Genomic DNA, 24298 nt, shown 5'->3' with positions numbered 1-24298 from the left:
TGGGTCATATTTCGCCATCAACCAGACGCCTGGTGTTCAGAAGACGCCTGGTTTTACGGCGTTTATGACTTACAGAGGCCGTAAAGTACGGCATTTTGTAGCGCATTTGCCGTAAATTACGGCGTTTTCGCCGTCGAAACGGCGTTAATAACGGCGTTTTAAGTGCAATTTGAAACGCAGTTCATTTCGCCGTTTGGACTTCCATTTCCGTGTAACAATGACGCCGTAAAAAGCGGCGTTTTCTATAATATTCAAATCAGCCCCGCCTTTTCTACACAGTCCAGCCCCTCCAATGAACAGAAAGACCTGTGTAGTAGAATGTCGATCTGAATAACGTTTCCTGTTTTCAACTTTTTTGCGAATAATGCTTAGACTTTCAATATGCGATTTTATCCCATTGGGCACGTTTTTCCTCTTTTTCGTTTATCATATGTGCACAAACGGCATATTTTCTAGAGTGTGCACGGTCATAACTATGTGTACGTTCATGTTTGTAAAATGCATTTATTTCTCTCATAAAGGTGTCAGCCTCGGTAGCCCAGTGGATCGCGTGCGCAGCAGCAAAGTACCGCTTTTAACGACAGGAGTTCGACTCCGCGGTCCGACCATATTCGTTCCTTTTGAGTTGGTTTATTGGGTCATGTTTTTAAATGTCGGAACACTACCCTGTTGCTGACAACTGATTAAATGACAAGAAACGCTTCTACTCAACCAATATAAAATATATTTTATCCCGTAAAATCATAAAACGTCGTCAAACAAAAGCACATGTCAAGCTTTCACACGCAACGCAAGATGTAAACAAACCGTATTACCTTGTTATTGAGCAGCTAAATGCGGGCTATGGATTTTCTCTTGGGTCCATGTATGAATTTTATAAACATATAAACAAATGTTTCATAAACATGTGTGACTGCACGCCACGCGCTCACACACGCTTCCAGGCCTGCTGGACTTTTTGCCAATCAGCCACCTGTCAAACAAACTCATTAAGCTTTATTTTAAGAACATTTGATTTATTTTAGAAATTAATATGTTAGATTTGCATATTGTACATGGTTGCCATTATATTTAATCAAGGATTTTTTTTATAAATTGGTCTTTTATTTAAAGTAGGCGGGGCCACGCGACTGGAACGTTCATGCGAGTGGGACATTTACAAACATAACCTTAAAATTTCAATATAACTAATAAGATTAAAAATGAATTAAAAACACATTTTGGCTTAAAAACTAAGTCCGAACGGCGTTTGTTGTAGGTAAAGCTGCAGGATTACAGACGCTGCAGTTGGGGAAATAAACGTGACAGTGCTGCCACCTTGTGGTTGTTCAGAGCACTGCTCGCAATCAGGAAAAGACTTTCTTCTTTTATAGATCTGTTAGTTCTTCAACCCAAGACAAAATATATAGAAGAGAAACAGTAAGCTTGATGCAGATTCCAACAAATACACCAATAAACACTGAGCGGTAGATCATCATTGCCAGCCCAGGACCATTAATGGTTTGCATTTCATCTAGATTTATCTGACTTTAATAATATAAAGTATAATGTAAAATGTTTTTCAAGCAATAGCGATTTATGAAAGTTGTAATACTTACAGTATCAGGCGACGTGTGTATAAAATCTGTTAAAATAGCACACGCACACTAACATAAACACGCTCACACCTCTAATAAACACACACGCACACACACACACACACACACACACACACACGCACGCACGCACGCACGCACGCACGCACGCACGCACGCACGCACGCACGCACACACACACAATACAAACAAAGCTTAATATACACACTTGCACAACCAACATAAAAATACAAACATACCCCCACATGTTAGGTTTCCATGTTACGGGGACTTTACATAGACATGATTTTTATACTGTAACTGTATTCTGGCCCCTGAAAATAACCATTACAAAGACCTTTCTGCACTTTTACATTTTCAAATAACACCAGTTAGTTTGATTTATAAGCGGTTTTCCTCATAGGGACCCGTCCCTTATTTGGTCCCACACTGTAGGGTTTACCAGGAACACACAAACATACACATAACATTCAAAGCAGGGGTGTGTAATATTGAGTTGGCCTATATGGAATTATATGTTAAACCTGGATTTATTTTACTTTGAACCGCATAACAGCACACAAAATTGTTTACAGATTGGTATAAAAATAAACATTTGTTTTGGAATCAAATATATTTGATATGTGCGCTTTGTGATTGTGCTCTATGCCAGGGGTGGCAGCACTACTCCAAAAATTGTGGGGCATATTTTGATACTTTAAAATGTCATAAAATGTGAGCTTTCAATAATAATTTAAACTAAATGGCATGAACACAAATCAAGTAAATATTACTGGAATTAATTTGATTAAATAGTAAAGAACCCTCAAGATTTAAGTGTGTGCTTTCTAGACTATGAACTCACATTCCACTTAAATTGCTGAACGTATGTAAGAATACAATTTTTAAAGACATATTTAAGTGTATCAAATATATTTCCCTCCCTACAAACATAAGATGAATGCTGTGATCTAACTAACTAAAAACCGACTTACCAACTAGGCAATTACAACAATTGCATTAAACATGTAATTTCAAGCAAAACACAAGTTATTGATGTGCTTTAGAAACAGGCAAATGTAAACAAATTGACATTCATTGCTACTGCTTGGCATGTTGACAAAATGTTATATGCTCTCCTACTTGTAAGTCGCTTTAGATAAAAGCGTCTGTCAAATGAATAAATGTAAATGTAATGTAGATAGATGGTGTTAAAACTAACCCTTCAAGCAACCTGTCTGTTTCCAGGGAAATCAAAGTTCAAGGCACTGCTCTCAAATCATCTTTTTGTCTGTCATTTTTCTATAAAACATACTATGCAGTTGGCTTTTAACGCTACATGGAGCCAGGGTCTAATTATCCTAGAATTTTAGCAGAAGCATCTAATAACAGCAAAATATAATTCACAATATCAGACAGCAGTACATTTAAGACGTCTTAAAAATAACATTCCGATGTGTCACTTTACTTTTTATTTCAGCCTAAGCTTTTCTCCAGCACGACTTACTATATTTGAAGGACTCCACATAAAGAATGTTGTTCCTGTAAATGAACTGGCTAAGCGTCAAAGCGCGGGTAACCCACCTCTTAGCTGAATTAGACGTTTTGATTGGTTTTTCAACCAAGTCAGACCTGTCTGTTATTAGGTGCGTTTGACTTATTCGGTGCAGCGCACGCAGGCCGATCAGGAGTCAAAAGCATCAAATGATTTAACCGCTTGTCGCCACTAGGGGCCTCCCCAAGCTAGCGGCCGGGGCCCTAAGCATTTGAGTGGTTTTCGTGGTGGTTAACACCTCTACTGATTCAAAGTGACATACACTCACACATATAACATACATAGACACACAAACATAAAACACACAAACACACCAACATAAACTCGCTTACGTAACTCTCTGAAATTGCTAACAGTTATAATACAAGGGGATTTTACATCATTAAATGCATGTTCCTGCTCTGTATGGACAACATTTTTTTCCATTAAAGTTTCGCTTTGTTCAAGTGTATAAAATAGTAAATCTAACAACAGGTATTGCTTCATTATTGTTTCGTTACGCTGTCTGTAAACTGGGGTCATAAACATTCAAAACCTTTCTCTTAAAGGTACACAGTACAGACAAAATAAAGCATAAACAAACACTATGTCTGCGGAACGAGTGAGCAACGCTTTCTGGTTTGCGTCACTTCTCGCACACGTTAGTGCATAAGATACTAGGAAACGTGAAAAGAGGGGAAAGAAAATGACAAATGGCGCAGAGAGAGTAACAGAGGTAAAAACAGGGGTGAAGGCGAGCGTTCTTCATTTCTCAGATAAACAACAGAAGGAAAGCAGCTCGGAGAAATCGTTATTCATACACATTCATAAATGTAAATATTTAGGAAAGAAACCATATTTTTTAGTATTTGAAAATGAAGTAAAACATTATTGTGAATCCATAATGCCCTCAAAGAATCCAAAGGCAATAAGAATTGTACGAGCTTGTGCACTTTTTGAAGTATTCCAATAATATTGTTTGTATCTTCCCCTAGCATGATATGTAATCTGATATTTCTTGTTTCTGTTGCTATATGAATGTTATCTTAAATAAATAAAAATTAAAAAAGTCGCGTTTTTGTCTATTTTTGTATAGACAAAACAATATGGCGGCTTCCCATACTGTGAGCTCTCGCTGCTTGACTATGTATTAATGTTTCCCCAGCAAAATGTGGATTTGCTGCACCAATAAGACCAGCGGAGACACACTATTTACATTCGCCAGGCTTTAAACACACATATACGTACATCGACCAACGGTATTAAAAAGCACTTTTGGCTTATAACTGTGCATTTGTACGTGCCATTGCACGTCCTGTGTCTTTACACAACAACATCGCCATCCACTGGACTGGCGTACATACTACAGCGTTTTTATCCGTTTTTCCTGGATCCGTGTAAATGCGGACAGTTTTGATAACGCTGTCATGTGTCCGTGAAACTTTTCTGTTTTTCATCGTGTAAACGTGGCCTAATGGATTAATGGATAAATGGATCTGTTAGTTCTTTAACACGACAATTCTATAAAACAGTGAGGTCAATACACAAATACATACAAACAAAACAAATTTAAACACACACTTGCACAACCAACATAAAAATACAAATGCACGCCCGCACACACATTATATTGGTAATCCCAGTTAATTAGGTTATTAACCTAAACTCAACTACCCGCTAGGTTATTTACAATATTGTATCAACTTGATATTAGTCAACAGAGACGACACTGGGAGGAGCATAGCCTATATGAAAATTCATGTGGTGAGGCGGATATGCAAACAAGTATGTTTGTTATGTACTACTGAGAGTCTGGTGATAGCTGGCCTATAAATGTATCTTTGGTGGCATAATAAAGGTTTAGTTGTGATGATTCTGTGGTATTATATTTAGTTTTCTTAGCTGCTAGCCTACATAACTACCAGACTTAAGTATTAATATTTAATACTATTTTTCCCCGAAACCCAGTGGTTAGAAATGGTGAAATTGCAGCAAGCACAAACTTTCACAATGTCATTTTCTACAAATTTATCAACCATATAGTAATTTTCACATTTTACATGATAAAAGTCACTATGTGGCATATTTTACATCCATGAATACAATAAGGACAGCAACTTATTTGGTGTTAAAGTGTTATTAACAAATGTTTATATGAAGAAGACATAATTGGCTAAAGTAACTTGGGATTTCAACAGACATATATATCGTTGTGATTACCACAGTGTACCACACTGTTGTGATTATTCTGTGCTGCACCTTATTATGTACTGTAGATCACAGGCTTGAATACCAAATTCTACATAAAACTCTACACCTCACATACAACTAACCTTATAATTTTATTTTTCATTCAACATTATGTAACAGTGATCATAAAAAATTACATTACTTATATTTTCTATTCATAAAGAATAATAAACAAAAGTTCATGATGAGTATTTTCAAGATATGGCATATGATAAGGCATATGACATCAATGTGCCATGAGAGTCATTTAAAAGCATAAGAAGCAGTTTGCTTTTTGATTTCACACACCTATTTGCAGTGGCACTTTAACACTAAACAGGAATCACGTGAATATTTATGAATGCTCCCCCTACAGTCCCACCAGAAGTCTCAGACACTGAATATTTCAGAACCCCCCTTACAATTTCAATGAATTTATCTGTTCATTATATACAAATCTTTTTATAATGTAAAATGAAACAAACATATGTTGCAGTTCAGTCTGATTGAAACATTACTAAGGAAACAATGCTTTTACATAAGAGTTTCTGTTAAACCATGTGATACACACCCAATGCAACACACCCACAGATTCTTTTCTTCTGATACTTCCTCAAACTGAAGTTTGCTTTTACATTCGTTTCTGCTAAATGTCCTGACACTACAGTGCATGGCTACATACTAATAGGTAAGTATACACATTTTAAATATGATAAACCAAAAATAAATATTGTTTTACAATTCTACAGCAAATGTAGTTGAGATATGCTAATAAACTTAGTGAGTGCAGAGATATTTAAAATGAATTTATTTATTAATTGTTTGTATTAAGTTTCAACAGAAATACTGCAGTGGAGGAAACTGCCAAACTGAAATGGCACAGAGCAGAAGAATTTTCATAGCCAAAGGTTGAATTTTTTCTACTTTTAATCTACGTTTTCATGTCTCTTTTTGCCTCATAAAGTTTCCTTTACTAAGTTTTGCTGTTCATGAAATGCTCAGCAAATGTTGGCTAATTAATATAATTTGTGAAGAACATCTGGGTATATTAGCAGTAGTCATTTCAATAGATTTTGAGATACGGTCATGTGATCTTCACAGCATTAGAACATGAATTCTGACATGCAATAGCTTATGCAGTAACCTAAAGTTGTAAACTAGTGGTTGAACACAGTCACACTGTACGAAGCCTATTCGTAGACTAATTATTTTATTTCCTTCCTTATTTTCCATGTATCCTTTTAAAGACTTTTGCAAAAGCTAGTTTTTTTTGTTTGGGTAGCCTAATTTAACCCTTTCATATGCAAGTTTTTCTGCGTGAAGTGAAGACAGTGTGCTGATACAGGCTTCTGAAAACTGAGCTCCAATAATGTAATAGCCTATACATTATAACATGTGTTAAAAGTATGTTGGTATAGTGTTGAGAATCTATATCAGTAGGTGGCAGTAAGTGCACTACAATGAGTGCAAACCTCAGATTAAAGACTAAAAATGATTTGCTTTCACTTCTTTACTGGCACAACATTGGAGAACGGTTTCTTCTTTTATTTATATGTCCCCATTAGTAGTGAAAACTTTTATCATGGTACTTATGTGTTTGTTTTGGTGTCTGTGACATGAATTAATGTGTGAAGATCTTAAGAAGAGATTTAGTTTAGTCTAATGTAAGAGTAAAAGCCGGTCCAGCAAGTTGCTATATCAGCATCAAGTGACGTCACCACTTTTTCTCAGTTCACAAATGTGTGATCGTATACTATAGGTGGAAGCTTCACCAGTGACTTGTAAACGTGCGATCGTACCACTTAATTAATTAAGAAATTTACCATATTGGTTTAATTTCCTAGTTAGCTTTCCTGTAGCTCAGTGGTTAGTGCATGGCGTTAGCAACGCCAAGGTCATGGTCAAGGTCATCTCTCAATAATAAATTGAATAAATTACTCATTTTAACTAAAGCCGGCCTCAGACTGCAGGATTTTTTAAATACTGGAGAAGAACAAGCTTAAGGTAAGATTATTTATCTTATCTGTGGAATAAGTGCTTGTTCTTTTAACAGCAGCTATTTTTATTACAAGTAAGGTTTGACAGAAATTTGGGGTTTCCTGGTCGTTGTCTAGGTGCGTTAAACCTGGTTAAAGTTTTAGAAATATATCTGACTCGACTCCTCCAGACCGCAGATTCAGGTTTACAAACCACTTTTTTCTCCATTTTCAGTCAATACTCGCATTTTCCCCCTTCATGAACAACAGCGTTTGCTACACAATAAAAAATTGTGTAGCAAATTTGACCATTTTTATTATTATTAGCACTTAATTACTTAATAATCTTACAAATTAAGTAATTCATTTTAAAACAATGAAGCAAATGAACAGCAAACAAATCCAAAATGCTAAACACATGGTAAATCATCTGTGATCCTGTATGCTGTCACCTGTTGGGGAGGGGGATTGCTGGAGAAGGAAAAGAACAAACTTAACAAGCTAATAAAAAAAGGCAGGGTCTGTAGACAGGATAGCACAGGATAGAATTATTGATAAATCGGTCAATGTGATGAACTAGATTGTCATCCTCTCCATGAAACAGTTCAAGCCTGTGTGAGTTCTTTAAGCTCAAGATTAATTCAGCCGCGGTGTTACAAGGAACAATATAGAAAGTATTTTTTAGATTGTATAATCAATGCTATAGCAGAAAATTGTTGTAGAATTCAATTACGATGGGATAAATATGAGGAATGTGTACTTGATGCTTGAAACTAAAGGGTGCTGTATGAAATATAGTTTTTCTTTGGTTTGTAGTATTTTTATATATAATTTTTATTTAAAAATTGTGGTGAGCTTGCTGTGACGTGAATTTCCCTTTGGGATTAATAAAGTAAAGTCTAGTCTAGTAAAGATGAAATGGACAGGCAACAAGGTCAATGCACATACAATTATTATGCATAATGTATAGTAAATACTCTAGCAAATACATGTAACATGTCTAACAAGGGCACCGTAAAATAAAGTGTTACCGAGTTTTGCCATTCATAAACTCTACAAATCTAAAGTGCTGTTTTGATAGACAAGCTGATGTCTTTGTATGATGTCCATGTTTTACAGGACCATGGTGAATAGTGAGGAAGAAAATAAATGCAGCTAAACAATCATGGATCCAGAGGTAACAGACACAATATTGGTTTAATTGTACTGGTTATTACAAATACTAAAAGAAAGATCCAAATTCATTGAAGAAAATTCATTTAATAGGTTTCACGTGTGGTCCCATTGTATCACAAAGAAATGTTCCAAAACCATGTGTTTCAGATGTGAACGCATGTGGGTTTTTTTATACAGCTCCTGTGAGTTGTGAGATTAGGATAAGGCATAGTCTTTTGGTTAATGCTGGGATCAGTTTTGCTTTTTAACTTTTTAGCAACACTACAATGCTTTAAAGTTTGCACTTCCCTAAATCTTGGAGAAAAGGAAAGTACATGGGTTTGGCTTGATCCTATTTGAATAAATGGGCAAATATTACTCTTAACCCAGATTAATAAATCTTATAATAAGATTTTGTTCATTGTTGATTGATGTTAAATATAACACAATTTAACAAAATAAGAATACGTTTTTACTTTAAGTTAGTGTTAACAAATACAACATCGTAAGGATTTTGTAAGACCAACACGCAGTTAAAGGTGTATGCGCCACTGCTTAAAATCTTTGTTTAAATCTTATGCAAGTTAACAAATGAATTAAAATGTTCTTAGTTTCCTCAGCTCTAAATGCGTCTTAATAAATATTTAAAATGCAATGTCTTCATTTTAGGGAATGCCAAATTCTGACATGGAACCCACCAAAATTCTGGATGATGAACTTGCGGCTGCTGGTCTTGACTCCTTATTTTGGTCCAAAGTGTTAAAAGATAAATTAGGAGTGACTGATAAAAAACAGCTAGATTATTTAGACGAGAAGGACTTTATATTGCTAAAGGAGCACATTCGCTTCAGATGGGAGGAAAAAGCTCTTTGGAAATTGTTCAATATTTCAGAACCATCAAAATCTGAAGATCATACAAAAACAGAAGGAAAACCAACTACAAAACAGGAAGATGTTTTAGCTTTCTCGAAAGCATGTGAACATCATGTGACCAAACACAAAGCGAAGGCAAAAGAACTTGAGGCAAAATTGAAAACAGTTCATGAGGAGCCTAAAGAAACATACCTGAAAAATGAAAGAACCCTTAAGGATTGTGTTGAAGGTTTGATGAAAAAACCCTTTATAGGCAGTGAATCTAAATGTTCACCTGCCATGTCCATTTCTGATGAAGAGATTTTAAAAACGTCTTCTGGTGGTCTTGCTCTTCAAGGAATTTTCAAAACTGACAAAGTGGAAGATCTGTTGAAAGACAGACAACAACTGATCAAAGTCGATACCTGCAAACTTGCTGGACCAAGACATAACTCTCACTACAGGAAATATGAGTTTTCTTGCTACAAATCTCACAAAGAGTTTTTTGAATCTGTTGGGAAACTGGGCTACAGCTACAGTGTAGAACATGACCTTGGATTTCCAGCTGTGCAAGCAAAGTATGGCCTGCAAAATGCATCTGTTTCCTCCACAACTGCATCTTTGGAAGACCAGTGTGAGAAAGCTTATGAAGCAGTGACACTTTGTCATTACATACCACTGGCTTCAACTTTCATTGACCAACTTATTTTATCCGATTCTGCAAAAAAAGAGCTAATAGAAATAAACGAATTGCTGCATGCCATCAATGAAAATGAAAACAACGCAAGACTCCTTCAACATGCAGAGAAATTCTTTCAAAAGTTTGGTTCTCATGCATCTCAAGGACCAATTCACTTTGGTGGAACATTTTGGTGGCAGGCACACGCTCAGGGATTTTCAGAGCAGAACCAAAAAAAGGTGAAAACCATGGTCAATCATGTTTTGGACATGAATTGCAGTGTGGCATCAAAAATGTTTTTAGGTTCACATCACCTAAGTGTCTCTAAAGAAAAAGGAGCCTCTCACAAAACAATTAGCGATGAACTCAATACTGTGGTGCAATTCTGTATTGATAAATTTGGAGGTCCATCTGCAACAGATGATCACACACTGTGGAAAAGCAGTCTTGCAGAAAGCAACAAAACCTGGGCTGTCATAGACAGAGGATCCACTTTGACTCCAGTCTGGCATATCATCAGGACTCAGCATAAGGATGAATTTCAAGATCCCTTCAGATTGTGCACATTTCTCATGAGAGCTCATGAAAAAATCACACATCAACGTGCAGAATCCACAGATGACATTACAGTATTAAAAACTCTGGATGAAGCTAAAGAAATGATGAGGTCGGTGCACGAATGGTCTGTTTCTGATGCAGAAAACCATCTCAGAGATTTGCTCAAAATGAAAACCCAAATTAAGGAAACCACAACTTCATTCAGGCAATGGATTGATGTTTTCCTCTCAAACGAGGCACTTCAGAAGTTCTTAACAGACATTACGCAATATGATGATGACAATTTAAAATTTATGACATGTTTGGTGATGGACACACACTGCCATGAAGTCAAAACATTTCCAAATAGAGCACAGATTTTACAATGGATGAGAGGGAAACCAGAGTTCAATCAAAATAAAAATGACATGTTTTGCTCCATCCATCAGTTTTCTGATGTGCAGAAAGTTCTTGAAAAATCTTTTGAAGATTTTCAGCAAATCCCTGAAAAAGACAAGAATAACACAAAAAACATCACATGTGAAGTTACCCATGCAATAAATTCATGGATTGATACCATGAAAGAGACTGATACTGACTTAGTTTTCCTTGTGCAGTCGCTCGCAAAACTTGTAGGATACAGAGAGGACACGTTTCATCCTATTTTGGGTCCACAGGAAATTGATTTCTTAAAAAATGAGCTGTCGGATACACACAGAAAGTATATGGACTTTAGAAAGCAGAGTACCTTAAAGGCTCAGGCTTTCAGTCTATTGACAGCCTTAACTGCAACCTATAAGGGTCATATAAGCTCCATTCATGAGAAACAGAAATTACTTGATGCCTTCAAACACACTATGAAAACAGACATAATTCCTGATTTGGGAAAAGCAATTGCTGATTTCTTATGTCACGTAAACTGGGAGGAGTTTGAGCAGGCACTGAGGTTGATGATTGCTGAACCTTTAAGACTAGAAGACAGCTCACAATCTACAGATAAAACATCATTTTCAGAAAACAAACAAACCACAGACAGCTCAGAAGTACAGCATGGCATTGAAAGTAAAAACACAGAGGGATTTTTCCAACATAATATTGGGCTTGCAAGCCCATGTAAAGAGATGTTTAAAAAACTGGACTTGCTTAAATACTATCCAGCAAACATTTCAAATGCAGATATTAATAATATAAACATTAATGTGTCAATGTGCAACAATCAAGTTGGCAAGGAGAAAGAGCTATGGTTTCACTTTATCTACAAACTCTTAACACTTGACGTTAATGTCAGGTTTTTGTGCATTGAACCAGAGTTATGTCTTTCCTGTGAGGCACAGTCCAATACCTTGGAAAGCTTTATCAATTTTCAGGATGATAGTGCTGTCTCTGATATTAAACAAGAGACTCATATCCATCCCATGGACATCTGCATGGCAGTTTTCTATTGTTCCAATGATTTTGTACGACAAATTGTTTTTACACAATTATACAAATGTCACTTTGCATTACCTTTGCTGGTGCCACAGCTATGCAATCAAGAAATAGAAATGCCTGTCTGGCCACTCCAAATGAGTGCCCTTAAATGCCAATCCACAGACCAATCTGCAGTGACAAGCTCCATATTGGATATGTCTCTTCCAGTGGTGTCTTTCATGAGACTCGGAAGTTCCAGAATTTCAAAATCAAACATTATGAATGACGTAATCAACAAGAACAGGCACGCAACTTTCTTCAGTCGCCACTGTAAAGGCAGTACAACAACACGGCTTTTGTTGGATGGAGTAGCAGAGATTTCATGGTACTTGCCAGAGGGGAAAAGAAATGGCATATTTAAAAACTCCGTGGCTTTTATCAACCTCCATGGTGATGCCTGCAACCATCCCCAACAGGTAGAGTTCCTTAAGGGACTGAGTTCAGTGATTGTATTACTGTTACCTGAAAATCTCACCAGTGCTTCTGTGAAAGCAGCACTTGATGGTTTTCTGAAACGTGAAACTCCTATTATTGCTTTGTTCTCTGGAATGGAGAAAACAAACGAAAGTGGTCCTCAAAAAATCGCTGCTAAAAACAGAAATGAAGCTGAACTAACAAAGGAAATCATCTTTAAGTGTAATCAATATCTCTCAAAAGAAAACAGGAAGCAAAAACTGAAGGATCATTTTGATCAAGCAAAACAGCAAGGATTCATTGTTGGAACAGAGACTGAAAAACTAGGAAGAAACAAAGCAGAAATGCTCATGAACATATTATATGGCAAGGAAGGAAAAATGCCATCAAAAAATGAACATTTGCCATTGCAAGGTCAGATGTGGAAGGATTGGTGCAACAAAGACAAAGAGTTTCACCGCCCGCAGAGTAAAAAACAAAAGAGCATTGAGCAACACCGTGCTGAAATAACTCAGGAAAAACAGAATATTAGAAAAGATCAGCAGAAAAAAGCTTCTCCTAACATCTTCATGGAAGATTTTCTGCAATATGCTGTCAAGGTGGAGGAAAAGGAAAGACTATACTTTTTCAACTGGTTCAGCAAATGCCTTGATGATGCTCTCACAAGTAACCTTGTTGATCTTAAAAAACAGTACAACACAGCATGGCTAAAATACAGAGAATCTTCAGAAGAAGAGAAAGGTAACCACAAGACGAATATTTCTAAGATATCTGACGGAATACAGCAGGCCACAATTGGGATCCAACATGTGTTTCGTGAGATAAGTCAGTTATATGAATCCCACAGCTCTTCTAAAGACAACAAGACTATCCATGGAATTGAACTTGATCATCTACCTGAAATAGCTGTTGATTGGATGCTGTCTGGACACCCACTGGAACTAATGGTTGGTGATACAAACTATGTACCAATTCAATGGGTCAGAGCTGTCATAAAAAAACTTACTCACAAAATTGGGGACAAAAGAGTGTTAGTTCTTTCTGTTGTAGGGCTTCAAAGTTCTGGCAAGTCAACTCTTCTGAACACAACGTTTGGCCTTAATTTTGCTGTAAGTTCAGGCCCATGCACAAGAGGAGCATTCATGCATTTGCTTCCAGTCGAGGAACACATGAGGAACCAGCTGTCTGATTACATATTAGTATTGGACACAGAGGGACTGCGCTCCACAGAAAGCAATCCTGATATCGTGGTCAGAAATGACAATGAACTGGCAACCCTCATAATAGGAATCAGTGACATTGCACTGATAAATGTCATGGGAGAAAATCTGTGTGAAATACAAAATATTCTCCAGGTTTGTTTTCAGGCATTGTTGAGAATGAAACTTGTAAACATAAGACCAAGTTGTATATTTGTTCACCAAAATGTGTCAGACATGGGAGCTAGGGAAAATAACCAAGGAGGACGAATGCAACTGATAGAGAAACTCGACGAGATTGCCAAGGCTGCTGCAGAAGAAGAGAATCAGGTGGTGTCAGGCTTCAATGACATCATAAACTTTGATGTTAACAGGGATGTGTTTTACTTCAAGAGTCTATTGGAGGGAGATCCACCCATGGCTCCACCCAACCCTTCATACAGTCAGAATGTGCAGGAACTGAAAAAGAGAGTGCTCTCCATTTCAGACTGGCAGCCGAACTACAAACCTCTCAGTCTGTCTGAGCTCAGTGAACGAGTCAAAGACATATGGGGCGCACTGTTAAATGAGAACTTTGTCTTTAACTTCCGTAACTCTTTGGATATGGGAGTGTACAGTGATCTAGAGAAAGAGTACCAGAGTTGGTCTTGGCAGTTGAGGAAAGAAGCTTTAGAGACACAAGCGACCTTGAACGGCAGAATTAAAAGTGGAGAGTTGAGTAATATCAGTGAATCAAAGATAAAAGAGATGTTTGCAGACACTTATAATGCCATCAAAATGAATGTGGACAAATATTTCAGGACACAGAAACATTCTGATATTCTCTCTCAGTGGATAGTTTTAATTGATTCGAGACTGGAAAGTTTGATAAATGAAGTCACCAATGAAACCTATGCAAAAGGATTTAAGGAAATAAAGCAAAGACAACTCAAACTAGAGCTTGACAGCAAGATGAAACAGTATGAGAAAGATTTGTTTCAGAAGAGCATGGCTGCAGCATCTGAACTCAGAAATCAAACTCCAACCGATGATCTAATACAGAGTGAATTTAACAGACTCTGGATACAGTGGACAACGGATCTGTCCGATATGAATCCTAAAGAAACTGAAATAGATGTTCAGGTAATGGTTGAAAATGCTGTATTTGATCGCTTTGAAAAACACAAAAATACCATTTGTAACATATCAGAAAAAGAGTTTAAATTTGATAATGCCAAACATATCAAATTTTCACTCTTAAAGCCTTTCAAATACGATCGTTTTAATGATTTAGGTAATGACATTTCTAAACGGATTTTAGAGGACACTAATAGAAGAATAACTCAGAAGGCTGCTGAGAAAAATGAAGTAACTGAGAATTTCATTCATGAGATTTTGGGGGAAATTGAGGAAATTATCCAAAAATGTCAGAGTTCCTGTGATTTACAATTCACAAGTTTGTACAAAGCCAGCATATCTGCTTATGTTTGCAAAAAAGTAACTTGCAAGCTTAGAAAAATAAATGAAGATTTAAAGTCAGCAAATGATCCCATTAAACAATTAATGAATCAAAAGCAAAATTACTTTGAACTGTACAAACAGTACTGTCAGGGCGCTGAATCAGTTAAGACTTTTGTCTCAGTTCTCACAAGCAAACTTAAAGGACCAATGCAATGTGCTCTTTTTGACATGTACAGCATTGACATAGCAGACCATCTGAAGTCACACCACCCAGCACTTAAACATAATAAATTTAATTTGGAGCTTCACATAATGAAACAATTGGCAGAAAAAGAGAATTTTAAGGATTACATGATGTACAATCAAAATCCAAAATATTTCTATCGAGAGTTCATTAGAGAATGTGTTGTCAACTATATTGATGATGAAGCAAAAGTTCTAGAGGCACTTACATCCAGCTGGTCACAACTGACAGACATAGTTTTGGTTGAGAGCTCTTCTGCATCAGAAAATATGAGAGAAACACAGGGAAATGCCTCGATGTGGCTTGATCAGTTTTGCACAGGACTTTACCGAACAGACCATCGGAAACACCATATTCATTTGTCAAGAAATGATTTGAGTACTATTGAAGATATGCACATTGATGATGCACAAATTCTCCAGGAGTCAGTTGCTCGTTCGCTCAAGGAAATGTTGGAGGAAACACTGAAGGACCCCAAAAGTCTTTTGGGCTCAAAGCCTTTGATTTTCAAACTCAAAGAAAAGCCAGTTGATATTCTGTTTGAACAGCTGAGTGGATGCTGGGAGCAGTGTCCTTTCTGTAAAGCTGTGTGCACAAACACCATTCCGAATCATACCACAGATCACACCGTTGAGTGGCATCGCAGCCAAGCCATCGGTGGTCTTTTTCATGATCACTGGAGTTTGAGACTTTGGAAACATTATCGCCTAGATAAGGATGCAGGTAAACCTTTTGTCATTGACATGTGATCAACATCAGTTATCAGTGACTTTACATTCAAAGTACAAACACAATGGATCCCTTTAAAAAACTACAAAAATGCAGGCCATCCTTATAATACCTGGAAAATTCCAGAAGACAATAACGACAGATTATATTGGAAATGGTTTATCTGCACCTTCAAAAAACAGCTTGAAGAACAGTATCATTTCAAATTTGAAGGCCTTGGAAAAATCCCGGAGAACTGGCAAAACATTACAAAGGAAGAGGTCCGAAATGAGATGGATGCCATAATAAATGAAAATGAAATAAACAGGATTCAAAGAAACAAATGATTATCCGGACCATCAAAAGAAAGGCGTATCACAGAAAAACATTTTTTTTTCTGTGTGTATAATAGTCTTTAAGCATTAAATATGTTCATTTATCATGCCAACTGGAAGTGTTTGTAAACTACATTATTTCTGCATTGTTAATAGTAAAAGTTTGTATGTTTTGTCATTTTACTAAGTGTTGAAGATAAATGGGAAACTTGTTTGAAATATTTATACTAACAATTTATCATGTCATGCTTAATATAAATGTTATACTTTTTTGGTTCTTTTCACCTCGCTGCATATTTTATCAGAAAAAGCCAAGTGTGGGTGTGACGAACTGAAAGATGTGAAAAGATTAACTAAAAGATTTAATGAAAATGACCAACTTTAAGAAGTGTGTAATGTTAAAAAAGGCATAAAAATGATCTGCAAATGTACATCACATTATTATATGAAATACATGGATATTGTTGCTGTGTTAACCTTATTTTTTAACTGTTTGTCATATCTGAAATCTATAAGATGAAAAATAAAAGAATATCTAATCAAATGTCCTGTTTATGTTGTGCTTGCCAAACACAAATAATTATGTCATGGCAGCCCAATAAAATATTCACATGACAACAGACAAAATTAAAACTTAAGTAATTTTTAAATTGGCAAAATGAGGAGATGGTGCCATCCGTACCATGTGCACACGCACATGTTGGCCTAATGTACACTGTAAAAAAATTCCATTAAAAAAATGACATTAAACTAATAAAATGTAAATTTATAAATATAAAATATTTTTCCTGTAAAATGACAAATAAGGATATATAATAAAAAAAATCTTGTAAATTTGTTGTCTTTTTCTGCAATTTTACAGTTTTTGACTGTATTTCAAAAACCTGTAAAATTACATGGTTTTACCATTTTTCTTGAAAATTTCTTTTTTCTTTTGTCTTTTCTGTAATTTTACGATTTTGACTGTATTTCCAAAATACATAAAAATGAGTAAAAAACAGTAAAATTAACATTTTACATGGAAAATCTGTAAAAAAAAAAAAATTTTACAGTGTACCCTTAAGTGGATCACCCAAGCACAAAAAATATTTTAATAGTTCCAATTAGATAACTAAAGGAAATAAAAATTAATGTTTTATAAAATGTTCTATAAATTAATGACATACAGTAGTAGCTAGGCTAATTCATTTACATTTCTATTTAAAATATAAGCTTCTCATTTACAGTTCATTTGGGCCTTTTTACAGAGTTTTGCATTTTGTTTGTTATAGCTAATGTCAACTTTCCTCCCCTCTTGAGAAATAAAGCTATTTTTCCTGCTATTTATTGCTCAATCTGCTAGATCCTAATCCTTTGCTTAATCGGAAAATTGCTGTAAATTGCCATAATAGAATTATATAAAGGAAGCCCTTACATCACTGGTCCCAAACTAGATTCCTGGAGGGCTGGTGTTCTGAAATATTCAATGTCTGAGCGTTTTGGTAGCCCTAGGCCAACCGTACATGAATGCTCATGTTTGTGTACATGAATACATGACAGTTTGTTGTTTCGCGTTAAAGCGCAATTGAAAATTTTCATTGAAAAATGACTTTGTGCAGCGCTGCTCAGACTAATCACCGTATGAATTCAAAGTACCGCGACAGTAGACTGCTTCTTATGCTTTTAATTCACTCTCGTGGCTGATCCGTGTAGCATCTAGCATGGCATTAAATTGAACACACTAACTACTAAAGCATGGCTTTGGTGGGTCTTATGATATGTCGCCTTGTTTTCATACCTCATATATTGATTTATTTCACAGCAGATTACATAGGTACCTGTGCACCACCGGTTTCTCCCAACTAATCATTTACCTGGTGGCCTTTATGTGATTTGCTTTGGCTTAGCCATGGTAATCATGGTATCAAACAGATTTTACGTTTTAAGTAGATTGTTTAGAATGTTACTTGGTGGCTTTAAAAAATATTCAATAGACTTTTGTTGACTAATATATAATTTTTTTATTATGTGACCCAGTCTGTGAAGTGGTCAAAGAACACAGCACAGTTGGTTAAAATATATATAATATTTATAATAATAATATTATATTATTATATATAATAATTATATATAATAATAGAAAATTACAGGGACAGATCTCCCCTCACTAGAAGACATTTTCAACAGCAGGACAAACAAAACAACATCATTAGCGACCCCACCCATCCCATTCACAATTTCTCTGCCCTCATGAAGTCAAGCGGCAAGTGGTACCGGAGCACTACAACACCTTGCACATCTAACCCAAACATATACATATACACACACACCCCTTACATACAGTATAGGCATACTGTACAAACTAAAGTAACACACACTCAAACATCTTTACAAACATACAAACATGAGCACTCACAGAAACAGTAGACACAGACGTTCCTGAATGAGTTTATTGATTCATTTTTCTCTCTGAAATTGCTAACAGTTATAATACAAGGGGATTTTTACATCATTAAATGCATGTTCCTACTCTTTATGGACAACATTTTTCGCTTTGTTCAACTGTACAAAATAGGAAATCTAACAAACAGGTATTGCTTCATTATTGTTTCATTAAGCTGTCTGTAAACTGGGGTCATTCAAACATTCAAAACCTTTCTCTTAAAGGTACACAGTACAGACAAAATAAAGCATAAACAAACACTATGTCTGCGGTACGAGCGAGCGAGCGACGCCTTCTGTTTGGCATCACTTCTGGCACAAATTGTTAGTGCATAAGATACTAGGAAACGTGTCAAGAGGGGAAAGAAAATGACAAACGGTGCAGAGAGAGTAACAGAGGTAAAAACAGGGGTAAAGGCGAGCGTTCTTCATTTCTCAGATAAACAACAGAAGGAAAGCAGCTCGGAGAAATCGTTACGCTAAAGCCATGCAAATAAAACGCGTGCATGCAAACAGAAATACAAGTCAAAGCAAAGAGCAGGAACAGCCAGAAGAGCATATATACATCAAAACTGATCCAAGAACAGCTTGTTTTCTCATCCATTGTACACAAACAATGATGTAAAGCTGACATTGATATCGAGAAGTTCATTCCCTCCCAGCAGAGGCTAAACTACATTCTTAAATAACTGTTAAAATTGCTTTATTGTCGATTGGTTTGTTTGTTTTTAACACAGTCTTTTGTTTTGTTTTTTGACGCTAGAAGGAAAGAAAGATCCCACAGTACTTTCATAAATCAAGACGTAAGAAAGACGTCTTTCAACAAAGAAAACTCTGTTGCCCTGATGCAAACAAACACATTATTGTCATAAATAAATAACATTCAAGTTCTCATATATATATATATATTAATGAATGGTAATAAATAAGTACAGAGATAAAACATAAGGAAAAATACAAAAATATCCACAATGTATTCAACATTTTTTGTATCTGCTGGTAGTGAGATATGAGGAAAAAAAACTAATAAAAAAATTAATTTCAGGATCTATATGAACAAGTTAAAAGAAACAAATTGTTTCATTACGTAATAAATACAGAAGATGGAAAATAATAAAGACAGACAACACAAGGTTTAAAATCTCAGTCTACAACATAACTAAACCACATCTAGACATTATATTTATACAGAATTATGTTCAATTTGTACAACAGAGATTCATTCATTAGGATAAATTCATTCAATTGTTTTCCCCCACCCCACCCTATTCAGAATCCCCAATGCACTGAAAGTCACGTTCAGTCCTTTTGCAGCAATAAATTCAAGATCAAGTTCATCAAACAAAAAATCATAAGTAAAAGAGAATGTACACGAAAAAAATACAATCTGCAGTTCGACATCCCCTCAGGACAAACTCTCAAAGTTGTCTTTAAACTTTCCGTTTCCTTCTCTGGTCTTCGTGAATTTGAGTGCAAACGTCCAAGAGTTGTGTGTGCTTACTTCTGGAATTGTGAGGGTGTCTATTCATCACAAACTCACGGCAATATGTAACTATTTTACGAGGTGGCTAACTGGTATGAATTCGTACAATCTCATTTGTACGTTTTAGTGCGACTTGCTTTTGCCCCAATGATGGTGGAGTTAGGGGAGCAGCTTCATTATTTATTCATGCTTTTTTGTAATCATTATTATTTAAAAAAAAAATCACATTGTACAAATGAATACGAAATTGCCACCTGATTAAATACTTACGTTTGTCTGTGAGATCAGACTGATCTATTCCAAAACCTAGTGAGATGTTTACTGCCTACCTAGTCTATTGATTCCAGAGTTTGGCTTTAGCTTAATGCTAAGCTAACAACATAAAAATACAGATATTTCATTTTTTTATTATTATTATTATTTAATGAAACTGTACGGAGCCCTGCACATGACATGGATGGGAAAAGTAAACTGAGAGCAAATTTAAAAACGAATTCCCTAAATTTTCTCATTTGTGCGCATGATTTTCTCGTTTGTTCCTTCGATTTATCAAGTTGTGTGTACAATTTACTAGTTAGATCCGTCGATTTATTAATTTGTGGGCAAGATTTACAACTTCGGTCCCACGATTTACTAATTCAAGTGCAAGATTTACTAGTTTGTTCCCTTGATTTACTGATTCGTTTACTCAATTTACTAGTTTGTGTGAACGATTTGATAATTTGTTCCATCAATTTACTAATTTGTTCCTTCGATTTACTAATTCATGTGCACGATTTACTAGTTCGATCCGTTAATTTACTCCTTTCTGGGCACAATTCAGAAGTCTGTTGGTATGATTTACTCATTCATGTGCACAATTTACTAGTTCAGTCCGTTGACTATTTTTTTCTGCGTGTCATATGCAGGGCTCCGTAATATTGTTCTGTTTAAATTAATCTAAATTATTAATCAACAATTCTCTCAGACTTTATGCCTTGGTACAAATAAATGGATTTATTTGTACCAGAACTTTTTGCATTGCATTATGGAATTTCTGCAGTGCATTATGGGATTGCTTTCTCTGTAAAGGATACGTTTTGTTTGTGTCCTAGAGTTTGACTGGATTGAGGTACCTCAGCAGACAGGGCACTAGGTTTTTGAACAGAGCCTGTGTTTGTGTAGGTGTGAACAGGTTAGGTTGCTGAGATGATGGCAGGGGAGCACACAGTCGGTAAATGGGAACAAATGTGTCTGAATGTTAATCCTTGTCGAGAGGCGAGCCTGGGTTGGGAAGAGTGTGACAAAGGATGAAGCGTCATTCTCCATGGTAACCTGCAAGTTGGTCATGAAAAGTGCCCTCAGTCAATAAATGTCCATCACGGGATGTGCAGGAAAGCTGGGGGCGGAGTTTTAATACGTTTTCTGGATAATTCCTAGCAGCGAAAACAAGCCGTCACAGATGTGAGGAAAACGAGAGACAATAGTAAAGACACCAAGAAGAAGAAGAAGAAGAAACAACAGGGAAGCCGGGGAGGGTCTGGCACAAGAATATGGCAATGAAGGGGAAATATGTGTGGTCAGTGAAACAGTATTTCCATCATACAAAAGTTTATCCAAATATAAATTCCATCTCTAATATCATGTTTTTTTATTTGAGTATGTAGTTGTGTTTGAAAAAGCTTGAATGGTAAAGTTTTAGGACTGCTCCTGTGTCCCGACAGATGCCAGCAGTTTGGCATTGTCCCTGGGGTTGCCCGCTGGGCATTTAGAGTCACTAGGCTGGGGTTCATGGTGACGGGCGTTAGGCGGGTGTCTGTTGGGCGTGCCAGGTGGATGAGGCACCTGGCCGTTCTTCTCGTCTGAAAAAAGTTGTTTAATTACGTCAAAGAAGTTACTCAACGGGCTGCCTAGGTACACCGACAGGAAGAAAAGGAGAAAAGAGAGAGAGAACAAACAGAGAAATGAAAAAATGGTTTACACAAGGAGAAAAGGATAGAGAGGGGAAAAGAGAGGAGGGGGTGAGAAAGAGAGGAAGATGATCAAACTAAGACTACCGGGAATTTTGAGAGCAGTTGTGATTGGTTGATTATTTGTCCCCACTGGTTGTTTAAAACCTGTATACTGTTAAACACAAAAGAAGATATTTTGAGAAAGGTCTAAAAAATGTGGTTCTGTGTCAATGGGGGCCAACATTCTTCAAATATATTCTCTTGTGTTCTGCAACAACATTTTATTTTTGGGGTTAACTGTTTCTGTAAAAGGATGGGTGCACTTTAATGTGGATGTGGCTTAAAGAACATGTGTTTTAGGGGTTTATGTAAGAGCAAAGTCAGTGTTTTAAATGGTATATTTAACAGAAGCTGCAGGAATCTTACCACACTTTACTGGTTTTACATTGACAGATGTCTGTTTACAGACAAAAACATTGTTTAAACTGGATAAATCTACAAGAAATAAGTACTGTCGAGTGATTTGTGAAATTCTTTTTCAGGATTATTAACCGGATGAGTGCATCATGTCATCAGAGACGCTCTGTGCACTCTTCATCATGCCAAATAAAGCAAATGAGCAGTTTTTAATGAACAAGCGCACAGCCAGATGTTTTCATCTTAGACAAGACCTAGAGGAGTTCCATTAAAGCCTTAATGAATAACACCGTGTGCGCTTATTTTCAGAAGAAAAATGCTATAACTTATTTATTATGATAATAAACATAAAATACACATTCAAAAATGCAGGGCCGTTTAACAGAAATTTTGATCATGATCATAAAAACCTTTTGATCTGAAGGCATGCTTAAATGTTTTAAATGAGTTTAATAGACAAAAATAGAATTGTGCCAACATATACATTTAATTCTTTACAAAACGAAAATTGTATTTAATAAAAATGATTTTAAAACGCATGAGTACTGTAAGACTAAACAATGAAAAAGCAGTCAATAAGAGCTTAGAATAGATGGAAACTCCTTTTTTACATTAAAATATAACAGTTTGAACTTATTTTGACCATATTTGTGTTACACAATTCATAGTTACATTTGTGCTATTCTTTTGTTATTCTATGGAATTAGTCTAAAATGTGGAAAAAGATGAATAAAGAATGAGTGACCCTAAGACTTAGAACAGTAATGTATATAATATTTAAAATAAAAATAGAATTATTATAATATAATTAAATTAATAATACCAGAAAGGCCAGAATGTTTTTCTACGCACGCACGCACACGCACACGCACACGCACACACACACACACACACACACGCACACACACACACACACACACAAAACCATAACCTCCACATTTTTACAGTATTAAATGAGTAATTGAGGTGTTTGTTTAAGGACGAGTGAGTATCGTGACTTTATTGAGTATGTGTCATTCATGTGCAGTGCTGTCGAGGTCACTCAGTAGGTCACACAACACTGAATGATCGCAGTGAATGTGATGTGTGTGTAAATGACACACAAGGAGAAACAGAGAGAGACAGCCTAGAGACAGAGAGAGAGAGAGAGACATTTCTATTATATTGAGAGTATCTGTGATGTCTTTCTGTAACCAAACACACCTCTCTTTCTTAAATATTATTATCTAATAAAAGATGCTTTTATTAACTAACGATATTAGTACATTAATACACATGATTTTTTCCACAATTTTGATGTATCTTTGCATTCTCACAGTCTTTCACATCACACTGTTTGGGTGAATTAATGTCATTCCTGAGGTTTGGTTCTGTTGAAATAGACACTTGACATTTCAAATAAAAAACTTGAAAATAAAAAAATGACCCTTTATTTTTGATGTGGTCTAAGACGCTTGGATCTGACTGTACATAAACTGACCAAGCTGATTCATCATTCATGCATTCAAGGACTAACGTTACCTTTACACATTTAAATTGTTACATTTATTAAGTTATTAATTCAGTTAAAAATCAACTGTCCTTGAATATATTTTCTCTGCAGGTATGGAGCTTTAAAATAAGCTTCTTTTTGTCAAACTGGTCAAACTTTTTGTCAAGTGTGTTATTACCTAACATTCAAAACCTTGAACCTTCAGTTA

At 35.9% G+C, this 24298-nt stretch overlaps 2 protein-coding genes across 7 annotated transcripts in view; one reads left to right on the top strand and one right to left on the bottom strand.

Annotated features, from left to right (window-relative positions):
• brsk2a (BR serine/threonine kinase 2a) overlaps positions 1-24298 on the bottom strand; it is a 209318-nt gene that overhangs the window by 1187 nt on the left and 183833 nt on the right. Inside the window, exon 19 of one of the 6 annotated variants that reach the window (XM_057330552.1) lies at positions 18762-21665. The exons of 1 other annotated variant lie outside the window; for it this stretch is intronic. In XM_057330552.1, coding sequence (XP_057186535.1) covers positions 21643-21665 — 23 coding nt within the window. In that variant the 3' untranslated portion in view covers positions 18762-21642. 4 more of the 6 variants (XM_057330553.1, XM_057330550.1, XM_057330551.1 and 1 more) reach the window with 4 other exon arrangements.
• Positions 5959-17004, top strand: LOC130552326 (interferon-induced very large GTPase 1-like). Its single transcript, XM_057330548.1, has 4 exons — positions 5959-6025; positions 6170-6245; positions 8433-8490; positions 9138-17004. Exons 3-4 carry the CDS (start codon positions 8479-8481, stop codon positions 16050-16052), a joined length of 6927 nt encoding a protein of 2308 aa, XP_057186531.1. The 5' UTR covers positions 5959-6025; positions 6170-6245; positions 8433-8478; the 3' UTR covers positions 16053-17004.

The sequence above is a fragment of the Triplophysa rosa genome, linkage group LG3 (assembly GCF_024868665.1).
Source record: "Triplophysa rosa linkage group LG3, Trosa_1v2, whole genome shotgun sequence".
Lineage (NCBI taxonomy): Eukaryota > Metazoa > Chordata > Actinopteri > Cypriniformes > Nemacheilidae > Triplophysa > Triplophysa rosa.
The sequence above is the reverse complement of the archived record's forward strand: the minus strand, read 5'-3'. Positions and strand labels throughout refer to the sequence as shown.